Genomic DNA, 27,194 nt, shown 5'->3' with positions numbered 1-27,194 from the left:
AATTTCCCCAGTTTTTCCCCAATTTTCCAAATGTCCCCAATTGTCCCCAAAATTCCCCCAAATTGTCCAAAATGTCCCAAATTTTCCCCAATTTTTGCCCGATTTTAGCCCGAATTTTTCCCAAATTCTCCCAAATTTTCCCAAAATGTCCCCAAATGTCCCCAAATGTCCCAAATGTCCCCAAATGTCCCAAAAATGTCCCCAAATATCCCAAATATTCCCCAATTTTTGCCTTATTTTTGCCCAAATTCCCCCAAAATTCTCCCAAAAATCTCCCAAAATTTTCCCAAAATGTCCCCAAATGTCCCCAAATGTCCCCAAAGTGTCCCCAAAATGTCCCCAAATATCCCAAATATTCCCCAATTTTTGCCCAATTTTTGCCCAAAATGTCCCAAAATTCTCCCAAAATTTCCCCAAAATTTTCCCCAAAATGTCCCCAAATGTCCCCAAGTGTCCCCAAGTGTCCCCAAAATGTCCCCAAATATCCCAAATATTCCCCAATTTTTGCCCAATTTTCGCCCAAATTCCCCCCAAATTCTCCCAAAATTCTCCCAAATTTTTCCCAGATCTCCCAAATTTTCCCCAAAATGTCCCCAAATGTCCCCAAGTGTCCCCAAATGTCCCCAAATGTCCCCAATGTCCCCAAATGTCCCCAAATATCCCAAATATTCCCCAATTTTTGCCCAATTTTCACCCACATTCCCCCAAAATTGTCCCAAAATTCTCCCAATTTTCCCCAATTTCCCCCAAATGTCCCCAATGTCCCCAAGTGTCCCCAATGTCCCCAAGTGTCCCCAATGTCCCCAGTGTCCCCAGTGTCCCCAGTGTCCCCAGTGTCCCCAATGTCCCCGATGTCCCCAATGTCCCCACAGCAGCCTGGCTCACAACCGCCTGGAGTCGCTGCCCCGGGGGCTCTTCCGGGACCTGCGGACCCTGAACCACCTGTGGGTGAAAAACGGGAATTCGGGAAAATTTGGGAAAATTTGGGGAATTTGGGAAAATTTGGGAAAATTTGGGGAAAATTTGGGGATTTTGGGAGAATTTTGGGGAATTTGGGGGAATTTTGGGAGGTTTTGGGGGGAATTTGGGGGAAATTTTTTGGGAATTTTGGGGAATTTTGGGGAAATTTTGGGGATTTTTGGGGAAATTTGGGGAATTTTGGTGAATTTTGGGAAATATTGGGGAATTTTGGGGAATTTTGGGGAATTTTGGGGAATTTTGGGGAATTTTGGGGGAATTTTGGGGAATTTGGGGGAATTTTCCAAAATTTTGGAGGATTTGGGGAACTTTGAGGGAACTGGGGGGAATTTTGGGAGATTTGGGGGAAATTTTGGTGATTTTGGGAAAATCGGGATTTTTTAGAAGAAATTTGAGTAAATTTGGGGGAATTTGGGGAATTTTGAGCATTTGGGGAGAATTTGGGGGGGATTTTTGGGAATTTTGGGGAATTTTGGGGGGAATTTGAGGGAATTTAGAGGAATTTGGGGGGTTTTGCTGAAATTTTGGGGATTTTGGGGAATTTGGGGGATTTTGGGGGAAATTTGGGGGATTTTGGGGATTTTGGGGATTTTGGGGAATTTGGGAAGATTTGGGGGATTTGGGAGAATTTGGGGAATTTGGGGGAAATTTGGGTGATTTTTTGCAGTTTTTTGGGGGGATTTTGGGAAATTTTGGGGGGTTTTGGGGTGAATTTGGGCGATTTTGGGAAAATTTGGGGGAAAATTGGGGATTTTGGGAGAATTTTGGGGAATTTGGGAGAATTTTGGGACATTTTGGGACAATTTGGGGTCAATTTTGGGGAAATTTGGGGATTTGGGGCAATTTTGGGGGAATTTTGGAATAATTTGGGAATTTGGGGGGAATTTGGGGGAAATTTGGGCAATTTTTTGCAGGTTTTTGGGGATTTGGGGAATTTTGGGAGAATTTCGGGGATTTGGGGGGAATTTGAGGGAATTTTGGGAATTTTGGGATGAATTTGGGAGATTTTGGGATCAACTTGGGGGGAATTTGAGAGATTTGGGGGATTTTGGGGGATTTGGGGGAATTTGGGGCAATTTTGGAGGAATTTTGGGAGATTTTGGGGGATTTGGGGACAATTCAGGACAATTTCTTGGAGGTTTTTTTTTTGGATTTTGGGGAATTTTGGGATCAATTTGGGACATTTTGGGGTCAATTTCGGGGGGGTTTGGGGGGAATTTGGGGATTTTGGGGATTTTGGGGGAATTTGGGGGAATTTCAGGGGAGTTTTGGAGGAAATTTTGGGGATTTTTGGGACAATTTGGGACATTTTGGGACATTCTGGGGTCAATTTTGGGGGAATTTCAGGGGAATTTTGGGAGAATTTGGGGGATTTTGGGGCAATTTCTTGGAGTTTTTTTTGGATTTTGGGGAATTTTGGGATCAATTTTGGGACATTTGGGGGGGAATTTGGGATAATTTGGGGGAAATTTTGGGAGAATTTGGGGGGAATTTGGGGGATTTGGAGCCTTTTTTGGAGATTTTGGGGTCATTGGGGGAGATTTTGGGAAATTTTGGGAATTTTGGGAGAATTTTGGGAGAATTTTGGGGGAATTTGGGATCATTTGGGAAATTTGGGGATATTTTCGGGCAAATTTGGGACAATTTAGGTCATTTTGGGAGATTTTGGGACAATCTGGGGCCTTTTTTTTGGATATTTTTGGGGACATTTTGGAACATTTTGGGAAATTTTGGAGGAATTTTGGGCAATTTTGGAGGGAATTTGGGAGAATTTGGGGGGATTTGGGACAATTTGGGGGAAATTTCCTGGAGTTTTTTTGGGGATTTGGGGGAATTTTGGAACATTTTGGGAATTTTGGGGGGTTTGGGCAAATTTTGGGAGAATTTTGGGGGAATTTGGGGGAATTTGGGGGGATTTGGGGAATAATTTGGGACATTTGGGGCCGTTGGGGGGGTTGGGGACACTTCGGTGTCCCTTTAGTGCCACTCTGGTGCCACCTGTTGCCATTTTGTGTCATTTAATGTCCCCTTTGGTGCCACTTCGGTGCCATTTTGTGTCACTTCGGTGCCATTTTGTGTCACTTTGGTGCATTTTGTGTCACTTTGGTGCCATTTGATGCCACCTTGGCGCTGCTCTGGTGCCATTTGGTGTCACCTGGTGTCACCCTGGTGCCATTTTTGTCACTTTGGTGCCACTCTGGTGCCATTTTGTGTCCCTTTAGTGCCACTTTGGCTCCAGTTTGTGCCACTCCCGGGTCATTTATTGTCACTTTGATGCCACCTGGTGCCATTTGGTGCCACTTTGGCGCCATTTTGTGTCACTTTGGCGCCATTTTGTGTCACTTTGGTGCCATTTGATGCCACCTTGGCTCCATTTTGTGCCACTTTGATGCCACTTTGTGTCACTTTAGTGCCACCCTGGTGCCATTTTTGTCACTTTGGTGCCATTGGGACCATTTCCTGTCACTCTGGGGCCATTTCGTGTCCCTTTAGTGCCACTCTGGTGCCATTTGGCGCCACTTTGAGACCATTTAGTGTCACCTTGTTGTCACCTGGTGCCACCTGGCGCCATTTAGTGCCACTTTAATGTAATTTAGTGACATTTTGTGTCACTTTGGTGCCATTTTGTGTCACTTTGGAGTCATTTTGTGTCACCTGGAGCCATTTTGTGTCACTTTGGCTTCATTTTGTGTCACTTTGGCGCCATTTTGTGTCACTTTGGTGCCATTTTGTGTCACTTTGGCTCCACTTGGTGCCACTTTGTGTCACTTTGGTGCCATTTTGTGTCACTTTGGTGCCATTTTGTGTCACTTTGGTGCCATTTTGTGTCACTTTGATGCCATTCTGTGCCACTTTAGTGCCATTTGGTGCCACCTGGCACAGTTTGGTGTCACTCTGGTGCCATTTTATGTCCCTTTAGTGCCACTTTGGCTCCAGTTTGTGCCACTCCCGGGTCATTTATTGTCACTTTGATGCCACCTGGTGCCATTTAATGCCATTTAGTGCCACTCTGATGCCATTTTCTGTCCCCTTAGTGCCACTTTGATGCCCTTTGGTGCCATTTGGTGCCATTTTGTGCCACCTTGGTGCCATTTTGTGTCACTTTGATGCTATTTTGAGCTATTTTGTGCCACCTTGGCACAATTTAATGTCACTCTGGTGCCATTTTGTGCCACCTTGGTGCCATTTTGTGTCCCTTTAATGTAATTTAGTGACATTTGATGCCACTTGATGCCATTTTGTGTCACTTTGGTGCCATTTTGTGTCACTTTGGTGCCACTCTGGTGCCATTTAGTGTCACTTTAGTGTCACCTGGTGACATTTGTGTCCCTTTAGTGCCACTTTGGCTCCAGTTTGTGCCACTCCCGGGTCATTTATTGTCACTTTGATGCCACCTGGTGCCATTTAATGCCATTTGGTGCCACCTTGGTGCCATTTTGTGTCACTTTGATGCCATTTTGCACCACTTTGGTGCCCCTTTGATGCCATTTTGTGTCACCTGGAGCCATTTTGTGTCACTTTAGTGCCACCCTGGTGCCATTTACTCTCACTTTGATGCCATTTTTGTCACTTTGGGACCAGTTCCTGCCACTCTGGTGCCATTTGGCGTCACTTTGATACCATTTAGTGCCACTTGGTGCCACCTTGGTGCCATTTTGTGTCACTTTGGCTCCACTTGGGGCCATTCTGGTGTCATTTGGGGCCATTTTTTGTCACTTTGATGCCATTTGGTGTCCCTTTAATGTAATTTAGTGCCATTTAATGCCACTTGGTGCCACTTTAGTGCCATTTTGTGCCACCTTGGTGCCATATTGTGTCACTTTGGTGCCATTTAGTGCCACATCATGTCCCTTTAGTGCCACTCCGATGCCATTTGGTGTCACTTTGGCTCCATTTATTGTCACTTTAGTGCCACACGGTGCCATTTGTGTCCCTTTAGTGCCAGTTTGGCTCCAGTTTGTGCCACTCCCGGGTCATTTTGTGTCACTTTGATGCCACCTGGTGCCATTTGGTGCCATTTTGTGCCACTCTGATGCCATTTTCTGTCCCCTTAGTGCCACTTTGATGCCTTTTGGTGCCATTTGGTGCCACTTTGGTGCCACCTGGTGCCATTTTGTGTCACTTTGGCTCCATTTTTTGTCCCTTTGGTGCCATTTGGTGGCAGCTGGTGCCACCTGGTGCCATTTGGGGTCATTCCATGTCACTTTGATGCCATTTGGTGCCACTTCAGTGCCACTTTGGTGCCACCTGACACCGTTTGGTGCCAATTTGGTTCCACTTGGTGCCATTTTGTGTCACTTTAGTGCCATTTGGGGCCATTTTATGTCCCTTTAGTGCCGTTTAGTGTCACTCTGGTGCCATCTGGTGTCACCTTGGTGCCACCTGGCGCCATTTAGTGCCACTTTAATGTAATTTAGTGACATTTTGTGTCACTTTGGAGTCATTTTGTGCCACTCTGGTGCCATTTTGTGTCCCTTTAGTGCCACTTGGTGCCACCTTGGTGCCATCTGGTGCCATTTCATGTCCCTTTAGTGCCATTTTGTGTCACTTTGGCTCCATTTAGTGTCACTTTGGTGCCACCCGGTGACATTTTGTGTCACTTTAGTGCCACTTGGGGCCATTTGATGCCACTTGATGCCATTTTGTGTCACTTTAGAGTCATTTTGTGTCACTTTGGTGCCACTTGTGTCACCTTGGCTCCATTTAATGCCACTTTGGTGCCATTTGGGGCCATTCAGTGCCACTTTAGTTCCACTTGGTGCCACCTTGGTGCCATTTTGTGTCACTTTGGCTCCATTTGGTGCCATTTTGTGCCACTCTGGTGCCATTTTGTGTCCCCTTAGTGCCACTTTGGTGCCCTTTGGGGACATTTGATGCCATTTTGTGTCACTTTGGTGCCACTTGGCGCCACCTTGGTGCCATTTTGTGTCACCTTGGTGCCATCTGGTGCCACTTCATGTCCGTTTAGTGCCACTTTGGAGCCATTTGGTGCCATTTTTGTGTCCCTTTAATGTAATTTAGTGCCATTTAGTGCCACTCTGGTGCCATTTATTGTCACTTTGGTGCCATTTAGTGCCACTTTGGCGCCATTTTGTGCCACCTTGGTGCCACTTTGATGCCATTTTGTAGCACTTTGGTGCCATTTGGGGCCATTTTGTGTCACTTTGAGCCATTTTGTGCCACCTTGGTGCCATTTCCTGTCACTCTGGGGCCATTTCGTGTCCCTTTAGTGCCACTCTGGTGCCATTTTGTCACTTTGGTGCCATTTTGTGTCACCTGGAGCCATTTTGTGTCCTTTTAGTGCCACTCTGGTGCCACTTTGGAGCCATTTTGTGTCACTTTGTCACCATTAGGGGCTGTTTAGGCTCAGCTCTGGGGCCAGGGGTGTCTCTGATGTTTGGCTCAATGTGTGGGGCAGGCTCCGGTGTCACTTTGGTGTCACTTGGTGTCACTCTGATGCCATTTTGTGCCACTTTGGAGTCATTTTGTGTCACTTTGATGCGATTTTGAGCCATTTTGTGTCCCTTTAGTGCCACTTAGTGACACTCTGGTGCCATTTGGTGCCATTTTGTGTCACTCTGATGCCATTCTGTGCCACTTTAGTGCCATTTGGTGCCACCTGACACCGTTTGTTGCCACTCTCGTGCCATTTTGTGTCCCTTTAGTGCCACTTTGGGGCTTTTGGGTGTCATTTTGTGTCACTCTGGTGCCATCTGGGGCCATTTACTGCCACTTTAGTGTCACTCGGTGCCACCTTGGTGCCATTTGGGTCCATTTAGTGTCACTTTGGCACCACTTTAGTGCCACTTTGGCGCCATTTTGTGTCACTCTGGTGCCATTTGGAGCCATTTGGGTCCATTTTGTGCCACTTTGATGCCATTTTGTGTCACTTTGGTGCCACCTTGAAGCCATTTTGTGTCATTTCATGTCCCTTTGGGGCCATTTTGTGCCACTTTAGTGCCACTCTGGTGCCATTTGATGCCACTTGGTGCCATTTTCTGTCACTTTGGAGTCATTTTGTGTCCCTTTAGTGCCACTTGGTGCCACTCTGGTGTCATTTGGTGCCTGTTTTGTGTCACCCTGGTGCCATTTTGTGTCACTTTGGCTCCATTTTTTGTCCCTTTGCTGCCATTTGGTGGCACCTGGTGGCACCTGGTGCCATTTGGGGTCATTCCATGTCACTTTGATGCCATTTGGTGCCACTTCAGTGCCACTTTGTTGCCACCTGACACCGTTTGGTGCCAATTTGGTTCCACTTGGTGCCATTTTGTGTCACTTTGGCGCCATTTTGTGTCACCTGGAGCCATTTTGTGTCACTTTGGTGCCACTCTGGTGCCATTTTGTGTCCCTTTAGTGCCACTTTGGCTCCATTTTGTGCCACTCCCGGGTCATTTATTGTCACTTTGATGCCACCTGGTGCCATTTAGTGCCAGTTGGTGCCACTTTGGTGCCATTTTGTGTCACTTTGGCGCCATTTTGTGTCCCTTTGGTGCCATTTGGTGCCACCTTGGCGCCATTTGGTGTCACCTGGAGCCATTTTGTGTCACTTTGGTGCCATTTTGTGTCCCTTTGGTGCCATTTGGTGCCACCTTGGCGCCATTTGGTGTCACCTGGAGCCATTTTGTGTCACTTTAGTGCCACCCTGGTGCCATTTTTGTCACTTTGGTGCCATTGGGACCATTTCCTGTCACTCTGGGGCCATTTCGTGTCCCTTTAGTGCCACTCTGGTGCCATTTGGAGCCACTTTGAGACCATTTAGTGCCACCTTGTTGTCACTTTAGTGCCACCTGGTGCCATTTAGTGCCACTTTGATGCCCTTTGGTGTCACTCTGGTGCCATTTGGTGTCCCTTTAATGTAATTTAGTGACATTTGGTGCCACTTTGGCTCCATTTTGTGTCACTTTGATACCATTTAGTGTCACTCTGGTGCCACCTTGGTGCCATTTTGTGTCATTTGATGTCCCTTTGGGGCCATTTTGTGTCCCTTTCGTGCCTTTCAGTGACATTTGTGTCCCTTTAGTGTCACTTTGTCGCCATTTGGTGTCACTTTAGTGCCACTCTGGTGCCACCTGGAGCCGTTTTGTGTCATTTTGGAGCCTTTTTGTCCCATTCTGTGACATTTGGTGCCACTCTGGTGCCCCTTAGTGTCACTTTGGAGCCATTTTTTGTCCCTTTGCTGCCATTTGGGGTCATTTAGTGCCACTTTGGTGCCACTTTGTGTCCCTTTACTGCCATTTCGTGTCACTTTGGTGCCATTTGGTGCCACTTTTGGGTCATTTTGTGTCACTTCAATGCCATTTGGTGCCACCCTGGTGCCATTTTGTGTCCCTTTATTTCCTTTTGGTGCCATTTGATGCCACTTTGGCGCTGCTCTGGTGTCATTTGGTGTCACCTGGTGTCACTTTGGTGCCATTTTGTGCCACCTTGGTGCCACTTTGGTGCCTCCCGGTGCCATTTGATGCCACTTTGGTGCCATTTGATGCCATTTTGTGTCACTCTGGCACCATTTTGCGCCAGCTTGGTGCCACTTTGTGCCATTTTGTGTCACCTGGAGCCATTTTGTGTCACTTTGGCTCCATTTTGTGTCACTTTGATGCAATTTTGGTGCCATTTAGCACCACCTTGGTGCCACCTGGTGCCATTTTGTGTCATTTTATGTCCCTTTGGGGCCATTTTGTGTCCCTTTAGTGCCATTTTGTGTCACTTTGTCACCATTTGGGGCTGTTCAGGCTCAGCTCTGGGGCCAGGGGGTGTCTCTGATGTTTGGCTCAATGTGTGGGGCAGGCTCCGGTGTCACTTTGGTGTCACTTGGTGTCACTCTGGTGCCATTTGGTGCCACTTTGGCGCCATTTAGTGTCACTTTGGTGCCACCCGGTGACATTTTGTGTCACTTTAGTGCCACTTGGGGCCATTTGATGCCACTTGATGCCATTTTGTGTCACTTTAGAGTCATTTTGTGTCACTTTGGTGCCACTTGTGTCACCTTGGCTCCATTTAATGCCACTTGGTGCCATTTGGGGCCATTCAGTGCCACTTTAGTTCCACTTGGTGCCACCTTGGTGCCATTTTGTGTCACTTTGGCTCCATTTGGTGCCATTTTGTGCCACTCTGGTGCCATTTTGTGTCCCCTTAGTGCCACTTTGATGCCTTTTGGGGACATTTGATGCCATTTTGTGTCACTTTGGTGCCACTTGGCGCCACCTTGGTGCCATTTTGTGTCACCTTGGTGCCATCTGGTGCCACTTCATGTCCGTTTAGTGCCACTTTGGAGCCATTTGGTGCCATTTTGTGTCCCTTTAATGTAATTTAGTGCCATTTAGTGCCACTCTGGTGCCATTTATTGTCACTTTGGTGCCATTTAGTGCCACTTTGGCGCCATTTTGTGCCACCTTGGTGCCACTTTGATGCCATTTTGTAGCACTTTGGTGCCATTTGGGGCCATTTTGTGTCACTTTGAGCCATTTTGTGCCACCTTGGTGCCATTTCCTGTCACTCTGGGGCCATTTCGTGTCCCTTTAGTGCCACTCTGGTGCCATTTTGTGTCACTTTAGTGCCATTTTGCGTCACTCTGGTGCCATTTTTTGTCACTTTGGTGCTGTTTAGTGCCACTTTTGCACCATTGGGTGCAATTTGGGGCCATTTTGTGCCACCCAGTGCCATTTTTTGTCACTTTGATGCCACTCTGGTGCCATTTAGTGCCATTTCATGTCCCTTTGGTGGCATTTAGTGCCACCCTGGTGCCATTTTTGTCACTTTGGTGCCATTTTGAGTCACCTGGAGTCATTTTGTGTCCTTTTAGTGCCACTCTGGTGCCACTTTGGAGCCATTTTGTGTCACTTTGTCACCATTTGGGGCTGTTCAGGCTCAGCTCTGGGGCCAGGGGGTGTCTCTGATGTTTGGCTCAATGTGTGGGGCAGGCTCCGGTGTCACTTTGGTGTCACTTGGTGTCACTCTGGTGCCATTTGGTGCCACTTTGGCTCCATTTAGTGTCACTTTGGTGCCACCCGGTGACATTTGTGCCACTTTAGTGCATTTAGTGCCACTCTGGTGCCATTTGATGCCACCTGATGCCATTTTGTGCCACTTTAGTCCATTTTGTGCCACTCTGGTGCCATTTTGTGTCACTTTGATGCGATTTTGAGCCATTTTGTGTCCCTTTAGTGCCACTTAGTGACACTCTGGTGCCATTTGGTGCCATTTTGTGTCACTCTGATGCCATTCTGTGCCACTTTAGTGCCATTTGGTGCCACCTGACACCGTTTGTTGCCACTCTGGTGCCATTTTGTGTCCCTTTAGTGCCACTTTGGGGCTTTTGGGTGCCATTTTGTGTCACTCCGGTGCCATCTGGGGCCATTTGGGTCCATTTTGTGCCACTTTGGTGCCATTTTGTGTCACTTCGGTGCCATTTTGTGTCACTTTGGAGCCATTTTGTGTCACTTTGGTGCCACCCGGTGACATTTTGTGCCACTTTGATGCCCTTTGGTGGCACCTGATGCCATTTGGTGTCCCTTTAATGTAATTTAGTGACCTTTGGGGCCACCTTGGTGCCATCTGGCGCCATTTTGTGTCCCTTTAGTGCCACTTTGGCTCCATTTTGTGTCACTTTGGTGCCACATTGGTACCACCTTGGTGCCACTTGGTGCCACCTTGGTGCCATTTGGTGTCACCTGGAGCCATTTTGTGTCACTTTAGTGCCACCCTGGTGCCATTTTGTGTCACTTTGGTGCCACTTTGTGTCACTTTGGCGCCATTTTGTGTCACTTTGGTGCCATTTGGTGCCACTTTGACGCCATTTAGTGTCACTTTAGTGCCACCCGGTGACATTTGTGTCACTTTAGTGCCATTTAGTGCCACTCTGGGGCCATTTGATGCCACTTGATGCCATTTTGTGTCACTTTGGAGTCATTTTGTGTCCTTCTGGTGCCATTTTGTGTCCCTTTAATGTAATTTAGTGACATTTGGGGCCATTTGGTGCCACCTTGGCGCCATTTTTTGTCCCTTTGGTGCCACTTTGGTGCCACCTGGCACCATTTGGTGCCACTCTGGGGCCATTTCATGTCCCTTTAGTGCCACTCTGGTGCCATCTGCTGTCACTTTGCTGCCATTTTGTGCCACCTTGGCTCCATTTTGTGCCACTTTGATGCCATTTTGTGTCACTTTAGTGCCACCCTGGTGCCATTTGGAGCCACTTTGAGACCATTTAGTGCCACTTGGTGCCACCTGGTGCCATTTTGTGTCACTTTGGTGCCATTTTGTGTCACTTTGGCTCCATTTTTTGTCCCTTTGCTGCCATTTGGTGGCAGCTGGTGCCACCTGGTGCCATTTGGGGTCATTCCATGTCACTTTGATACCATTTGGTGCCACTTCAGTGCCACTTTGGTGCCACCTGACACCGTTTGGTGCCAATTTGGTTCCACTTGGCGCCATTTTGTGTCACCTGGAGCCATTTTGTGTCACTTTGGTGCCACTCTGGTGCCATTTTGTGTCCCTTTATTGCCACTTTGGCTCCAGTTTGTGCCACTCCCGGGTCATTTATTGTCACTTTGATGCCACCTGGTGCCATTTAGTGCCACTTGGTGCCACTCTGGCACCATTTTGCGCCACCTTGGTGCCACTTTGTGCCATTTGTGTCACTTGATGCTACTTGGTGCCACCTTGGCGCCATTTAGTGCCACCCTGGTGCCATTTTGTGCCACTTTGGCGCAATTTTGTGTCACCTGGAGCCATTTAGTGTCACTTTGGTGCCACTTTGATGCCTTTTGGGGCTGTTGGGTGTCACTTTGTGTCACTCTGGTGCCATCTGGGGCCATTTAGTGCCACTTTAGTGCCACCCGGTGACATTTTGTGCCACTTTGGAGTCATTTTGTGTCACTGTGGTGCCATTTTGTGTCCCTTTAATGTAGTTTAGTGACCTTTGGGGCCATTTTGTGCCACTCTGGTGCCATTTTGTGTCCCTTTAGTGCCACTTTGGCTCCATTTTGTGTCACTTTGGTGCCACATTGGTACCACCTTGGTGCCATTTGGTGTCACCTGGGGCCATTTCGTGTCCCTTTAGTGCCACTCTGGTGCCATTTGGAGCCACTTTGAGACCATTTAGTGCCACCTTGTTGTCACTTGTTTAGCGCCATTTGGTGCCACTTTAATGTAATTTAGTGACATTTTGTGTCACTTTGGTGCCATTTTGTGTCACCTGGAGCCATTTTGTGTCACTTTGGTGCCATTTTGTGTCACTTTGGCTCCATTTTGTGTCACTTTGGTGCCATTTTGTGCCACTTTGGCTCCATTTTGTGTCACTTTGGCTCCATTTTGTGTCACTTTGATGCCATTTTGTGTCACTTTGGTGCCATTTTGTGTCATTTGATGCCATTCTGTGCCACTTTAGTGCCATTTGGTGCCACCTGGCACAGTTTGGTGTCACTCTGGGGCCATTTGGTGTCCCTTTAGTGCCACTTTGGCTCCAGTTTGTGCCACTCCCGGGTCATTTTGTGTCACTTTGATGCCACCTGGTGCCATTTAATGCCATTTGGTGCCACCTTGGTGCCATTTTGTGTCACTTTGATGCCATTTTGCACCACTTTGGTGCCCCTTGGATGCCATTTTGTGTCACCTGGAGCCATTTTGTGTCACTTTAGTGCCACCCTGGTGCCACTTACTGTCACTTTGATGCCATTTTTGTCACTTTGGGACCAGTTCCTGCCACTCTGGTTCCATTTGGCGCCACTTTGACACCATTTAGTGCCACTTGGTGCCACCTTGGTGCCATTTTGTGTCACTTTGGCTCCACTTGGTGCCACTTTATGTCACTTTGGTGCCATTTTGTGTCACTTTGGCTCCATTTAGTGCCACTCTGGCGTCATTTGGGGCCATTTTTTGTCACTTTGGTGCCATTTTGTGTCCCTTTAATGTAATTTAGTGACATGTGGTGCCACTTGGTGCCACCTTGGCGCCATTTTGTGCCACTCTGGTGCCATATTGTGTCACTTTGGTGCCATTTAGTGCCACATCATGTCCCTTTAGTGCCACTCCGATGCCATTTGGTGTCACTTTGGCTCCATTTATTGTCACTTTAGTGCCACACGGTGCCATTTGTGTCCCTTTAGTGCCACTTTGGCTCCATTTTGTGCCGCTCCCGGGTCATTTATTGTCAGTTTGATGCCACCTGGTGCCATTTAATGCCACTTTGGCGCCATTTTGTGCCACCTTGGTGCCACTTTGATGCCATTTTGTGTCACTTTGATGCCACTTGGTGCCACTTTGGTGCCGTTTTGTGCCACTTTGAGCCATTTTGTGCCATTTTGAGCCATTTTGTGTCACTTTGATGCCATTTTGTGTCACTTTGGTGCCATTTGGTGCCACTTCATCTCCCTTTAGTGCCACTTTGGTGCCACCTGATGCCATTTAGTGCCATTTTATGTCCCTTTGGTGCCACCTTGGTCCATTTTGTGTCACTTTAATGTAATTTAGTGACATTTGGCGCCACTTCGGTACCATGTTGTGCCACTTTGATGCCATCTCGATGTCCCCCGATGCCACCTCAGTGTCCCCCAATGTCACCTGGGTGTCCCCTGTCCCCAGGGACCTTCGGGGGAACCCCCTGCGCTGTGACTGCCGCCTGCGCTGGCTGCTGGCCTGGCTGGGCCACCTGCGGCCACCTGGGGCCACTTTAGTGTCACTTTGGTGCCATCTGGTGTCACTTTGATGCCACCTTGTGCCACTTGATGCCATTTTGTGCTACTTTGGAGTCATTTTGTGTCACTTTAATGCCATTTGTGCCCCTTTAGTGCCACTCTGGTGCCATTTGGTGTCACTTTAATGTAATTTAGGGACATTTGGGGCCACTTGGTGTCACTTTGGTGCCATTTGATGCCACTTTGATGCCACCTGGTGCCATTTAGTGCCATTTCATGTCCCTTTAGTGCCACTCTGGTGCCATTTGGGGCCATTTTGTGTCACTTTGGAGCCATTTGGTGTCACTTAGGGTCACTTGGTGCCATTTTGTGCCACTTTAATGTAATTTAGTGACATTTGGTGCCACTTGGTGCCACTTCATGTCCCTTTAGTGCCACTTTGGTGCCTTTTGTGTCACTTTGGCTCCATTTTGTGCAACTTTGATGCCATTTTGAGCCATTTTGGCGCCATTTGGGGCCATTTTGAGCCATTTTGGCGCCATTTTGTGCCACTCTGGTGTCACCCTGATGCCACTCTGGTGCCACCTCGATGTCCCCTGATGCCACCCCGGTGTCCCCTGTCCCCAGGGACCTTCGGGGGAACCCCCTGCGCTGTGACTGCCGCCTGCGCTGGCTGCTGGCCTGGCTGGGGCCACCTGGGGCCACTTTAGTGTCACTCTGGTGCCATTTGGGGCCATTTTGTGTCACTTTGGTGCCACCTGGAGCCATTTAGTGCCACTTGGTGTCCCTTTAGTGCCATTTTGTGTCACCCTGGAGCCATCTGGTGTCACTTTGGTGCCATTTTGTGTCCCTTTAGTGCCATTGAGTGACAGTTGTGTCACTTTAGTGCCACTCTGGTGCCATTTTGTGTCACTTTAATGTAATTTAGTGACATTTGGGGCCACTTTGGCACCATTTTCTGTCACTTTGGTGCCACTTGGTGCCAGTTCATGTCCCTTTAGTGTCACTTTGGTGCCATTTTGTGCCACTTTGGTGCCATTTATTGTCACTTTGATGCCACCTGGTGCCATTTAGTGCCATTTCATGTCCCTTTGGTGCCACTCTGGTGCCATTTGGGGCCATTTTGTGCCACCTTGGTGTCATTTTGTGTCACTTTGGTGCCACTTGGTGCCACTTCATGTCCCTTTAGTGCCACTTTGGTGCCTTTTGTGTCACTTTGGCGCCATTTTGTGCAACTTTGGTGCCATTTAGTGTCACTCTGGTGCCTTTTGTGCCACTTTGGTGCCATTTAGTGCCACTTCATGTCCCTTTAGTGCCACCTTGGTGCCACCTGATGCCAGTTTGTGTCACTTTAGTGCCACCTGATGCCATTTAGTGCCACTTTGGCGCTGTTTGGTGCCATTTTGATGCCATTTGGTGCCATTTTTGGTCACTTTGCCGCCATTTTGAGCCACCTTGGTCCCATTTTGTGCCGCTCTGGTGCCACCTTGGAGCCATTTGATGCCACCTCAGTGTCCCTCGATGTCACCTGTGTGTCCCCTGTCCCCAGGGACCTTCGGGGGAACCCCCTGCGCTGTGACTGCCGCCTGCGCTGGCTGCTGGCCTGGCTGGCCGCCCGCCCCTCCCCCGCCCCGCCCGAGGCCGGGGGGCGCTGCCGGGGGCCCCTCCCCCACCAGGGCACCCCCCTGGCCCTGCTGGGGCCCAGACAGCTCCAGTGCCAGAGACACGGTAACTGGGAGGGACTGGGAGGGACTGGGAGGGACTGGGAGGGGCTGGGAGGGACTGGGAGGGGACTGGGAGAAAATGGGGGAAAAAAATCCCGGGATTTTGGGGCGAAAAATGGGGATTTTAGGGGATAAAAGGGGACTGGCTTGTACTGGTTTATACTGGGAGGGACGGGGAGGGGATTGGGATAAACTGGGAGGGACTGGGAGGGACTGGGGGGAAAAAATCCCGGGAGTTATGGGGTGAAAAATGAAGATTTTAGGGGATAAAAGGGGACTGGGTTGGACTGGGATGGACTGGGAGGGACTGGGAGGGACTGGGAGGGACTGAGGGGGGACTGGGGTGGAAAAATCCGGGAGTTTGGGGGTGAAAAATGAAGATTTTAGGGGGGAAAATGGGAATTTTTTGGGTTTAAAGGGGACTGGGTCATACTGGTTTATACTGGGAGGGACTGGGAGGAACTGGGAAGGAACTGGGACAAACTGGGTGGGGGCTGGGAGGGACTGGGAGAGAACTGGGATAAACTGGGATGGACTGGGAGGGACTGGGAGGGAACTGGGATAAACTGGGAGGGACTGGGAGGGGCTGGGAGGGAATGGGGGGGACTGGGATAGACTGGGATAAGCTGTCCCCATGTCCCCTGTGTGTCCCCAAGGTGTCCCCAAAGTGTCCCCAGGGTGTCCCCAAGATGTCCCTAAAGTGTCCTCAAGGTGTCCCCAAGGTGTCCCCAAGGTGTCCCCAATGTCCCCAGCGGTGTCCCCATGTCCCTAAAGTGTCCCCAAGGTGTCCCCAAGGTGTCCCCAATGTCCCCAAGGTGTCCCCAAGGTGTCCCCAATGTCCCCAGGGTGTCCCCAAGGTGTTCCCAAGGTGTCCCCAATGTCCCCAAGGTGTCCCCAAGGTGTCCCCAGGGTGTCCCCAGGTGTCCCCAGGGTGTCCCCAATGTCCCCAGCGGTGTCCCCATGTCCCTAAAGTGTCCCCAAGGTGTCCCCAAGGTGTCCCCAATGTCCCCAAGATGTCCCCAAGGTGTCCCCAATGTCCCCAGGGTGTCCCCAAGGTGTCCCCAAGGTGTCCCCAATGTCCCCAAGGTGTCCCCAAGGTGTCCCCAATGTCCTCAGGGTGTCCCCAATGTCCCCAAGTGTCCCCTGTGTGTCCCCAAGGTGTCCCCAATGTCCCCAGGGTGTCCCCAAGGTGTCCCCAAGGTGTCCCCAATGTCCCCAGGGTGTCCCCAAGGTGTCCCCAAGGTGTTCCCAAGGTGTCACCAAGGTGTCCCTGTGTCCCCAAGGTGTCCCCAGGGTGACCCCCAGGTGTCCCCAGCGGTGTCCCCAGTGTCCCCAAGGTGTCCCTTGTCCCCAGAGCTGCGGCCGTTCCAGTCTCTCCCGTTCTCGTCGCTGGGTGCGGAGCCCTTCGCCCTCGGGGGGCACCCAGGGGTGTCCCCTGTCCCCAGGGGTGGCTGTCTCTGTGTCCCCTGTGTGTCCCCAATGTCCCCAAGGTGTCCCCAAGGTGTCCCCAATGTCCCCAAGGTGTCCCTTGTCCCCAGAGCTGCGGCCGTTCCAGTCCCTGCCGTTCTCCTCGCTGGGTGCGGAGCCCTTCGCCCTCGGGGGGCACCCAGGGGTGGCTGTCCCTGTGTCCCCAGGGTGTCCCCAAGGTGTCCCCAATGTCCCCTGTGTGTCCCCTGTGTCCCCAGAGCTGCGGCCGTTCCAGTCCCTGCCGTTCTCGTCGCTGGGTGCGGAGCCCTTCGCCCTCGGGGGGCACCCAGGGGTGGCCCTGGCCCAGCCGGGGCTCGGGGGCTGCGCCCTGCTGGAGTGGGAGCAGCTCGGGGGGAGGTTCCGGGCCGTGACCGTCATCAACAGTGAGAGAAAAATGGGGAAAATGGGAAAAAAATTGGGAAAAACGGGGGGGAAATGGGAAAAAAAGGGGAAAAAATGGGAAAAAAATGAAGAAAAATGAGGGAAAAAATTGGAAAAAATGGGGGAAAAAATTGGAAAAAATGGGGGGAAAATGGGATAAAAAAGGGAAATTGGGGTGGGAGTGGGAGCAGCTCGGGGGGAGGTTCCGGGCCGTGACCGTCGTCAACAGTGAGAGAAAAATGGGGGGAAAAGCGGGGAAAATTGGGAAAAAAATGGGGAAAAAATGAAGAAAAATGAGGGAAAAAATGGAGAAAAAATGGGGGAAAAAAATGGAAAAAATGGGGGAAAAAATTGGAAAAAATGGGGGAAAAAATTGGAAAAAATGGGGGAAAAAATTGGAAAAAATGGGATAAAAAGGGGAAATTGGGGTGGGAGTGGGAGCAGCTCGGGGGGAGGTTCCGGGCTGTGACCGTGATCAACAGTGAGAGAAAAATGGGGAAAAATGGGAAAAATGGGAAAAAATTGGGGAAAAAATTGGAAAAAATGGGGGAAAAAATTGGAAAAAATGGGGGAAAAATGGGATAAAAAGGGGAAATTGGGGTGGGAGTGGGAGCAGCTCAGGGGGAGGTTCCGGGCTGTGACCGTCGTCAATAGTGAGAGAGAAAAATGGGGGGAAAAACGGGGAAAATGGGAAAAATGGGGGGAAAAGGGGAAAAAATGGGGAAAAATGAGGAAAAAATGGAGAAAAAATGGGGAAAAAATGGGGGAAAATGGGGAAAAAATGGGGGTGGGGAATGGCAAAAAAAAGGCAAAAAATGGGGGAAAAAAAAGAAAAAATGGGGAAAAAATAAGAAAAAATGGGGAAAAACGAGGAAAAATGGGGGGAAAAAAGGGGGGGAAATGGGGAAAATATTGGGAAAAAATGGGGGCAAAAATGGGAAAAAATCCAGGAAAAAACGGGGGAGGAAATGGGGAAAAAATGGGGAAAAAAAAGGGGGAAAATGGGATAAATTGAGGGGGGAAAACAGGGAAAAAATGGGCGAGAAATGGGGGAAAAATGAGTTAAAAATGGGGGGAAATGGGGGGGGAAATGGAAAAAAGAAGGGAAAAAAAGAGAAAAAAACGAGGGAAAAAATAGGGAAAAAGTGGGGAAAAAATGGGGGGAAAATGGGGAAAAAATGAGGGAAAAATGAGGGAAAAAGGGGAAAAAATGGGGGGGAAAATGGGGGGAAATTGGGGTGGGAGTGGGAGCAGCTCGAGGGGAGGTTCCGGGCTGTGACCATCGTCAACAGTGAGAGAAAAATGGGGGGAAAAACGGGGAAAATGGGGAAAACGGGAAAAATTGGGAAAAATAGCAAAAAAAAAAGGGAAAAAATTGGGGAAAAAAAAAAAGAAAAAAAAAGGGGGGGAAAAAGGGAAAAAACGGTGAAAAAATGAAGAAAAATGAGGGAAAAATGGGAGAAAAATGGGGGGAAATGAGGAAAAAAATGGGGGAAAAGGGGGTGAAAATGGGGAAAAATGAGGGAAAAATTGAAGAAAAAATGGGGAAAATTGGGAAAAAATGAGGGGGGGAAATGGGGGGAAAAATGGGAAAAAATGGGGGGAAAAGGGAAAAAAATGTGGGGAAATGGGGAAAAAATGGCCAAAAAAAGGGGAAAAAAACTGGGGAAAAAAAGTGGAAAAAGTGTGGGGGGGAATGGGGAAAAAATAGGGAAAAATTGGGAAAAAACCTGGGGGAAAATGGGGAAAAATGGGAAAAAATGGGGGGAAAATAGGGAAGAAATGGGGAAAAATGGGGGACAAACAGGGGGAAAAACGGGAAAAAATGGGAGAAATGGGAAAAAATTGGGGAAAAATGGGGAAAAAATGGGGAAAAAATGGGGAAAATGGAGAAAAAATGGGGGAAAATGAGGGAAAAAATGGGGAAAAAATGGGGAAAAAATGGGGGGGGAAATGGGGAAAAATGGCAAAAAATTGGGAAAAAACCCAGGAAAAAACAGGGGGGAAATGGGGAAAAAAAGAGGAAAAAATGGGGAAAAAATGGGGGAGGAAATGGAGAAAAAGGGGGAAAAAACAGGGAGAAAAAACAGGATAAAAAGGGGGAAAGAAAGGGGAAAAAATTGGGAAAAAATGGGGAGAAATGGGAAAAATGAGGAAAAAATGGGAAAAAAACCTGGGGGAAAATAGGAAAAAATGGAGGGGAAAACAGGAAAAAATGGGGGAAAAATGGGAAAAAATGGGGAAAAAAGGTGGAAAAATGGGGGAAAATGCGGGGAAAAATGGGTAAAAAATGGAGGGAAATGGGAAAAAATGGGGGCAAAATAGGGAAAAATTGCGGGAGAAATGGGGAAAAATGGGTGGAAATGGGGAAAAATTGGGGAAAAAATGGGGAAAAAATAGGGAAACAAGGGAGGGGAAATGGGGAAAAATGGGGGAAAATGGGGGGGGAAATGGGGGGAAATGGGGAAAAAATGGAGAAGAAATGGGGAGAATGGGGAAAAAGGGGAAAAATGGGGAAAAAATGGGGGAAAATGAGGAAAAAAACGGAAAAAAAATGAGGGGAAAAGGGGAAAAAATGGGGGGAAAATGGGAGAAAAATGGGGAAATTGGGGAAAAAAATAATTGTCCCCAAATAAAATGTCCCCAATGTCCCCAAATGTCCCCGACGCCCCCAATGCCCTCAATGTCCCCAATGCCCCCAGTGTCCCCAGTGTCCCCAATGCCCTGATGTCCCCAGTATCCCCAGTTTCCCCATTGTCCTCAAGGTCCCCAATGTCCCCAATGTCCTGATGTCCCCAATGTCCCCAATGCCCCCAATGCCCTCAATGTCCCCAATGTCCCCAACGCCCCCAACGCCCCCAATGTCCCCCATGTCCCCCAATGTCCCAAATGTCCCCCACGCCCCCAATGCCCTCAATGTCCCCAGTGTCCCCAGTGTCCCCAATGTCCCCAATGTCCTGATGTCCCCAATGTCCCCAATGTCCTCAATGTCCCCAATGTCCCCACTGTTCCCACTGTCCCCAAGGTCCCCAAGGTCCCCAATGACTTGATGTCCCCAGTGTCCCCAATGTCCCCAATGCCCTCAATGTCCCCAATGCCCCCAATGTCCTCAATGTCCCCAGTGTCCCCAATGTGCCCAATGCCCCCAATGCCCCCAAGGTCCCCAAGATCCTCAATGTCCCCAATGTCCTCAATGTCCCCAATGTCCCCAACACCAACAATGCCCCCAATGTCCCCCAATGTCCCAAATGTCCCCCAAGCCCCCAATGCCCTCAATGTCTCCAATGTCCCCAATATCCTGATGTCCCCAAGGTACCCAACATCCCCAGTGTCCCCAGTGTCCCCAATGCCCCCAATGCCCTCAATGTCCCCAACGCCCCCAGCGTCCCCAACATCCTCAAATGTCCTGATGTCCCCAGTGTCCCAAATGTCCCCAATGCCCCCAGTGTCCCCAGTGTCCCCAATGTCCTGATGTCCCCAGTGTCCCCAGTTTCCCATTGTCCTCAAGGTCCCCAATGTCCCCACTGTCCTGATGTCCTCAAGGTCCCCAATGTCCTCAATGTCCCCAATGTCCCCAGTGTCCCCAATGTCCCAATGTTCTCAACGTCCCCAATGTCCCCAGGGCTCCCAATGTCCCCAAGGTCCCCAATGACCTGATGTCCTCAGTGTCCCCAATATTCCCAGTGTCCCCATTGTCCTCAAGGTCCCCAATGTCCCCACTGTCCTGATGTCCTCAAGGTCCCCAATGTCCTCAATATCCCCAAATGTCCCCAATGTCCCCAAATGTCCCCGATGCCCCCAATGCCCCCAATGCCCCCAATGTCCCCAATGTCCCCAATGTCCCAAATGTCCTTAATGTCCCCAAGGTCCCCAAGGTCCCCAATGACCTGATGTCCCCAATGTCCCAAATGTGCCCCACGCCCCCAGTGCCCTCAATGTTCCAAAGGTCCCCACATCCCCACTGTCCCCTCCTGTCCCCGCAGGCTCCTCCCCGGTGGCCTGCCACCCCCTGGCCATGGGTGACACCCTCCTGCTGGTGGTGGCCCAGCTGGGCGGCGGCTCCTGGGTGTGGCGCCGCTCCGGCGGCCCCGGCTCTCCCTTCGTGCGCCACCAAGCCCTGGGCTGGGGCCGCCTGCGCCGTCCCCACGCCGTCACCTCCGCCCACCTGGACGGTCACCTGTACCTGGGCGTGGCCGACAGCTCCAAGGGCGGCACCAGCACCGTGTTCCGCTGGGCTTCCGGAGGGTTCTACCCGCACCAGGCGCTGCGGCCGTGGCAGAGGGACACGCACCTGGAGTTCCTGGAGCTGGGCGGGCGCCCGGCGCTCGTGGTGTGCAGCGCGGCGCGCCGGCCCCTGGTGTACCGGTGGGACGGCGCCGCCTTCGCGCCGCTCACCGACATCCCGCACGTGCCGGATGTGTACGCGGCCAGGCACTTCCGAGCTGGAGGAGGAGGAGGAGGAGGAGGAGGAGGAGGAGGAGGAGGAGGAGGAGGAGGAGGGGTGTTCCTGTGTCTCACCAGGTTCCTGGGGGATGCCAAGGTGAGGGGGTGGGGTGGGAGGGGTTGGTGAGGGGATGGGGGGGGTTTATGGAGGGTGGTGGGGTCATGGGGGTCCATCAAGGTCATGGGGGTCATGGGGGTCCATCAAGGTCATAGGGGTCCATCAGGGTCAGAGGGTTAAGGAGGTCCATCAGGGTGATGTTGTCATGGGGGTCCATCAAGGTCATAGGGGTCCATCAGGGTGATGTGGTTATGGGGGTCCATCAAGGCCATGAGGTTATGGGGGTCCATCAAGGTTATGGGGGTCCATCATGGTCAGAGGGTTAAGGGGGTCCATGAAGATCATGTGGTCATGGGGGTCCATCAAGGTCATGTATTCATGGGGGTCATCAAGGTCAAGGGGGTCCATCAGGGTGATGGTGTTATGGGGGTCCATCAGGGTGATGTTGTCATGGAGGTCCATCAAGGTTCATGGGGGTCCATCAAGGCCAGGGGGGTCCATCAAGGTCAGGGGGTCCATCAGGGTGATGGGGTTATGGGGGTTTGTGAAGGTCATGAGGTTATGGGGGTCCATCAAGGTCAGGGGGCTCATCACGGTCTAGGGGTCATGGAGGTCCATCAAGGTTCATGGGGGTCCATCAAGGTTCATGGGGGTCCATCAAGGTCATGGGGGTCCATCACGGTTATGGGGGTTCATGAAGGTCATGAAGTTATGGGGGTAATCATGGTCATGGGGTTATAGGGGTTTGTGAAGGTCATGTGGTCATGGGGGTCCATCAAGGGTCATGGGGGTTCATCGAGGTTATGGGGGTTCATCAAGGTTATGGGGGTCATCACAGTCATGAGGTTATGGGGGTCCATCACGGTCAGAGGGTTAAGGGGGTCCATGAAGGTCATGTGGTCATGGGGGTCATCAAGGCCATGAGGTTATGGGGGTCCATCAAGGCCATGAGGTTATGGGGGTCCATCAAGGTTATGGGGGTCCATCATCGTCAGAGGGTTAAGGGGGTCCATGAAGATCATGTGGTCATGGGGGTCCATCAAGGTCATGTATTCATGGGGGTCATCAAGGTCAAGGGGGTCCATCAGGGTGATGGTGTTATGGGGGTCCATCAGGGTGATGTTGTCATGGAGGTCCATCAAGGTTATGGGGGTCCATCAGGGTCATGGGGGTTCATGAATGTCATGTGGTCATGGAGGTCCATCAAGGTTATGGGGGTCCATCAGGGTCATGGGGGTCTGTCAAGGTCTTGGGGTTATGGGGGTCCATCAAGGTCTTGGGGGTCCATCAGGGTGATGTCATCATGGGGGTCATCACGGTCTTGGGCTTATGGGGGTTCATGAAGTTCATGTGATCATGGGGGTCCATCAAGGTCATGAGGCTATGGGGGTCCATCAGGGTGATGTGGTCATGGGGGTCATCAAGGTCAAGGGGGTCTATCGGGGTCATGGGGTTCTGGGGGTCATGAGGGTCATGTGGTCATGGGGGTCCATCAAGGTCAAGGGGTCCATCAGGGTCATGGGGTTATGGGGGTTTGTGAAGGTCATGAGGTTATGGGGGTCCATCAGGGTGATGTTGTCATGGGGGTCCATCAAGGTACTGAGGTCATGGAGGTCCATCAAGGTTCATGGGGGTCCATCAAGGTCATGGGGGTCTATCAGGGTCATGTGGTCATGGGGGTCCATCAAGGTCATGGGGGTCCATCAGGGTCATGTGGTCATGGGGGTCCATCAAGGTCATGGGGGTCTATCAGGGTCATGTGGTCATGGGGGTCCATCAAGATCATGGGGGTCCATCAGGATGATGCAGTTATGGGAACCCATCAGGGTCATGAGGTTATGGGGGTTGGTGAAGGTCATGTGGTCATGGAGGTCCATCAGGGGTCGTGGGATTATGGGGGTCCATCAAGCCCATGGGGGTCAATCAAGGTCATGAGGTTATGGGGATTCATGAAGATCATTGGGTTATGGGAGTCCATCAAGGTCTTGGGGTTATGGGGTCCATTATGGTGATGTGGTCATGGGGGCCCATCAAGGTTATGGGGGTCCATCAGGGTCATGGGGTTATGGGGGTCCATGAGGGTGATGTGATGATGGGGGTCCATCAGGATGATGTGGTCATGGGGGTCCACCAAGGTCATGGGGGTCATCACAGTCATGGGGTCATGGGGGGGTCATCACGGTTATGGGGGTCCATTATGGTGATGTAGTCATGGGGGTCATCAAGGTCATGTGGTCATGGAGGTCCATCAAGGACAAGGGTGATGTGGTCATCGGGGTCTATCAGGGTCATGGATCTTTGGGTGGTCATCAAGGGTCCATCTGTGGGGTCATGGAGGTCACAGGGGTCATCAGGGTCACGGGGGTCATCAAGGTCATGTGGCCATGGGGGGTCCATCGAAGTCATGGGGGTCAGCAGGGTCATGGGTGGTCATCAAGGGGACAAGGGGTCAGCAGGGTCATGGGGGGTCATCCAAGGGACAAGGGGACAGCAGGGTCAGGGGTCCAAGGGTGGTCGCGAGGGTCACGTGGGGCCACCATGGTCACGATGGTCACCACATGACCATGGGGGCCATCAGGGTCACGTGACCCTGTCACCAACCCCATGACCCCACCACCCACCCAAGGGTACCACCACCCCCTCATGACCCCGTCCCATGATCCCATGGTCCCACCACACATTCCATGGTCCCACCACCCACCCTTTGACCCCATCACCCACCCCATGGTCCCATGACCCCATCTCATGGTCCCATCCCATGATCCCATGATCCCATGATCCCATGATCCCATGATCCCACCACGCATCCCATGGTCCCACCACCCACCCTTTGACCCCATCACCCACTCCATAGTCCCATCACCCACCCCATGGTCCCACCACCCCCTCATGACCCCATTCCACGATGCCATGACCCCACCACGCATCCCATGGTCGCATCACCACCCCCTGTCCCCATCCCAAACCCCCTGTGTCCCCTGTCCCCCTCCCTGTCCCCCCTGTCCCCCCTGTCCCCTCTCCCTGACCCCCCGTGTCCCCTGTCACCCCTGTCCCTATCCCTGACCCCCGTGTCCCCTGTCCCCATCCCGTGTCCCCTGTCCCCCACATGTCCCCTGTCCCCATCCCCTGTCCCCATCCTGTGTCCCCTGTCCCCATCCTGTGTCCCCATCCCGTGTCCCCTGTCCCCCCGTGTCCCCTGTCCCCATCCCGTGTCCCCCCTGTCCCCATCCCGTGTCCCCTGTCCCCCCGTGTCCCCCCGTGTCCCCGGTCCCCATCCCGTGTCCCCTGTCCCCTGTTCCAGGTGATGCACTGGGAGGGCTCCATGTTGTCCCCTGACCCCATCCCTGTCCCCTGTCCCCATCCCGTGTCCCCTGACCCCATCCCTGTCCCCTGTCCCCCCCGTGTCCCCTGTCCCCATCCCGTGTCCCCATGTCCCCCTGTCCCCTGTCACAGGTGATGCACTGGGAGGGCTCCATGTTGTCCCCTGTCCCCATGTCCCCTGTCCCCTGTCCCCATGTCCCCTCCTGTCCCTGTCACAGGTGATGCGCTGGGAGGGCTCCATGTTGTCCCCTGTCCCCTGTCCCTGTGTCCCCATGTCCCCTCCTGTCCCCAGGTGATGCGCTGGGAGGGCTCCATGTTGTCCCATGTCCCCCTGTCCCCATGTCCCCTGTCCCCATGTCCCCTGTGTCCCCCCAGGTGATGCGCTGGGAGGGCTCCATGTTGTCCCCGTGTCCCCCTGTCCCCATCCCTGTCCCCATGTCCCCATGTCTCCTGTCCCTGTCACAGGTGCTGCGCTGGGAGGGCTCCATGTTGTCCCCTGTCCCCATGTCCCCATGTCCCCTGTGTCCATGTCCCTTGTCCCTGTCCCTGTCACAGGTGATGCGCTGGGAGGGCTCCATGTTGTCCCCATGTCCCCATGTCCCCATGTCCCCGTGTCTCCACAGGTGATGCGCTGGGAGGGCTCCATGTTGTCCCCATGTCCCCATGTCCCCATGTCCCCTGTGTCCCCAGGTGATGCGCTGGGAGGGCTCCATGTTGTCCCCATGTCCCCTGTCCCTGTCACAGGTGATGCGCTGGGAGGGCTCCATGTTGTCCCCATGTCCCCATGTCCCCTGTGTCCCCAGGTGATGCGCTGGGAGGGCTCCATGTTGTCCCCGTGTCCCCTGTCCCTGTCCCTGTCACAGGTGATGCGCTGGGAGGGCTCCATGTTGTCCCCTGTCCCCGTATCCCCATGTCCCCTGTGTCCCCAGGTGATGCGCTGGGAGGGCTCCATGTTGTCCCCTGTCCCCATCCCTGTCCCCGTATCCCCATGTCCCCTGTGTCCCCAGGTGATGCGCTGGGAGGGCTCCATGTTGTCCCCTGTCCCTGTCCCTGTCACAGGTGATGCGCTGGGAGGGCTCCATGTTGTCCCCATGTCCCCCTGTCCCCATGTCCCCATGTCCCCTGTGTCCCCAGGTGATGCGCTGGGAGGGCTCCATGTTGTCCCCTGTCCCCATGTCCCCATGTCCCCATGTCCCCTGTGTCCCCAGGTGATGCGCTGGGAGGGCTCCATGTTGTCCCCATGTCCCCATGTCCCCTGTCCCTGTCCCTGTCACAGGTGATGCGCTGGGAGGGCTCCATGTTCCGCGAGGTGCAGGCCGTGCCGGCGCGTGGCTCCCTGGTGTTCCAGCCGCTGGCCCTTGGTGGCCACCGCTACGTCCTGCTGGGCAACGACTTCGCCCCCAGCCGCGCCTTCCGGCTGCGCGCCGGCGGCCGCCTGGAGCCGGCGCAGGAGCTGGCGCCGCCCGCGCCGCGCGCCTTCGCCGCCGTCACCGCCGGCCACCAACACTTCCTGGTGGCCTCCAGCTTCAAGGGCGCCACGCAGATCTACGCACATGTCACCGAGGATGTGGGGACGTGAGGGGACAGGGGGAGGTGGCAGTGGGGTGGGGCGTCATGGTGGTGGTGGCACCGTGAGAACATGGGGACGTTGGTCACCGTGAGAACGTGGGGACAATGGTCACTGTGGGGCTGGGGACACCGTGGGGACATGGGGACACTGTGGGGACATGGGGACGTTGGTCACTGTGAGAACGTGGGGACATTGGTCACTGTGGGGCTGGGGACACCATGAGAACATGGGGACACCATGAAAACATGGGGACATTGGTCATCATGAGAACATGGGGACACCATGAGAACTTGGGGACATTGGTGATTGTGGGGTTGGGGACACTGTGAGAACGTGGGGACATTGGTCACCATGAGAACTTGGGGACATTGGTCACTGTGGGGTTGGGGACACCATGGGGACATTGGGACATTGTTCATCATGAGAACATGGGGACACCGTGAGAACATGGGGACACTGTGGGGACATGGGGACATCGTGAGAACATGGGGACAATGGTCACTGTGGAGATGGGGACACTGTGGGGACATGGGGACACCGTGAGAACATGGGGACACCATGTGGACATGGGGACATTGGTCACTGTGGAGATGGGACATTGGTCATCGTGAGAACGTGGGGAC

The 27,194-nt window shown here is 52.1% G+C and overlaps 1 protein-coding gene across 1 annotated transcript in view; it reads left to right on the top strand.

Moving 5' to 3' along the window:
- LOC134562352 (leucine-rich repeat LGI family member 4-like) overlaps positions 1–26,580 on the top strand; it is a gene marked incomplete at its 5' end in the record, with an annotated part of 35,424 nt that extends 8,844 nt beyond the window's left edge. The window contains 5 exons of the mRNA XM_063419729.1: positions 873–944; positions 15,157–15,335; positions 17,017–17,181; positions 21,163–21,719; positions 26,278–26,580. Coding sequence (XP_063275799.1) covers positions 873–944; positions 15,157–15,335; positions 17,017–17,181; positions 21,163–21,719; positions 26,278–26,580 — 1,276 coding nt within the window. The remainder of the gene's footprint in view (positions 1–872; positions 945–15,156; positions 15,336–17,016; positions 17,182–21,162; positions 21,720–26,277) is intronic.
- Positions 26,581–27,194: the final 614 nt, after the last annotated feature.

The sequence above is a fragment of the Prinia subflava genome, chromosome 27 (genome assembly GCF_021018805.1).
Source record: "Prinia subflava isolate CZ2003 ecotype Zambia chromosome 27, Cam_Psub_1.2, whole genome shotgun sequence".
In the NCBI taxonomy this organism is placed as follows: domain Eukaryota; kingdom Metazoa; phylum Chordata; class Aves; order Passeriformes; family Cisticolidae; genus Prinia; species Prinia subflava.
Note: the sequence above shows the minus strand (reverse complement) of the source record. Positions and strands in the feature narration are given on the sequence as shown.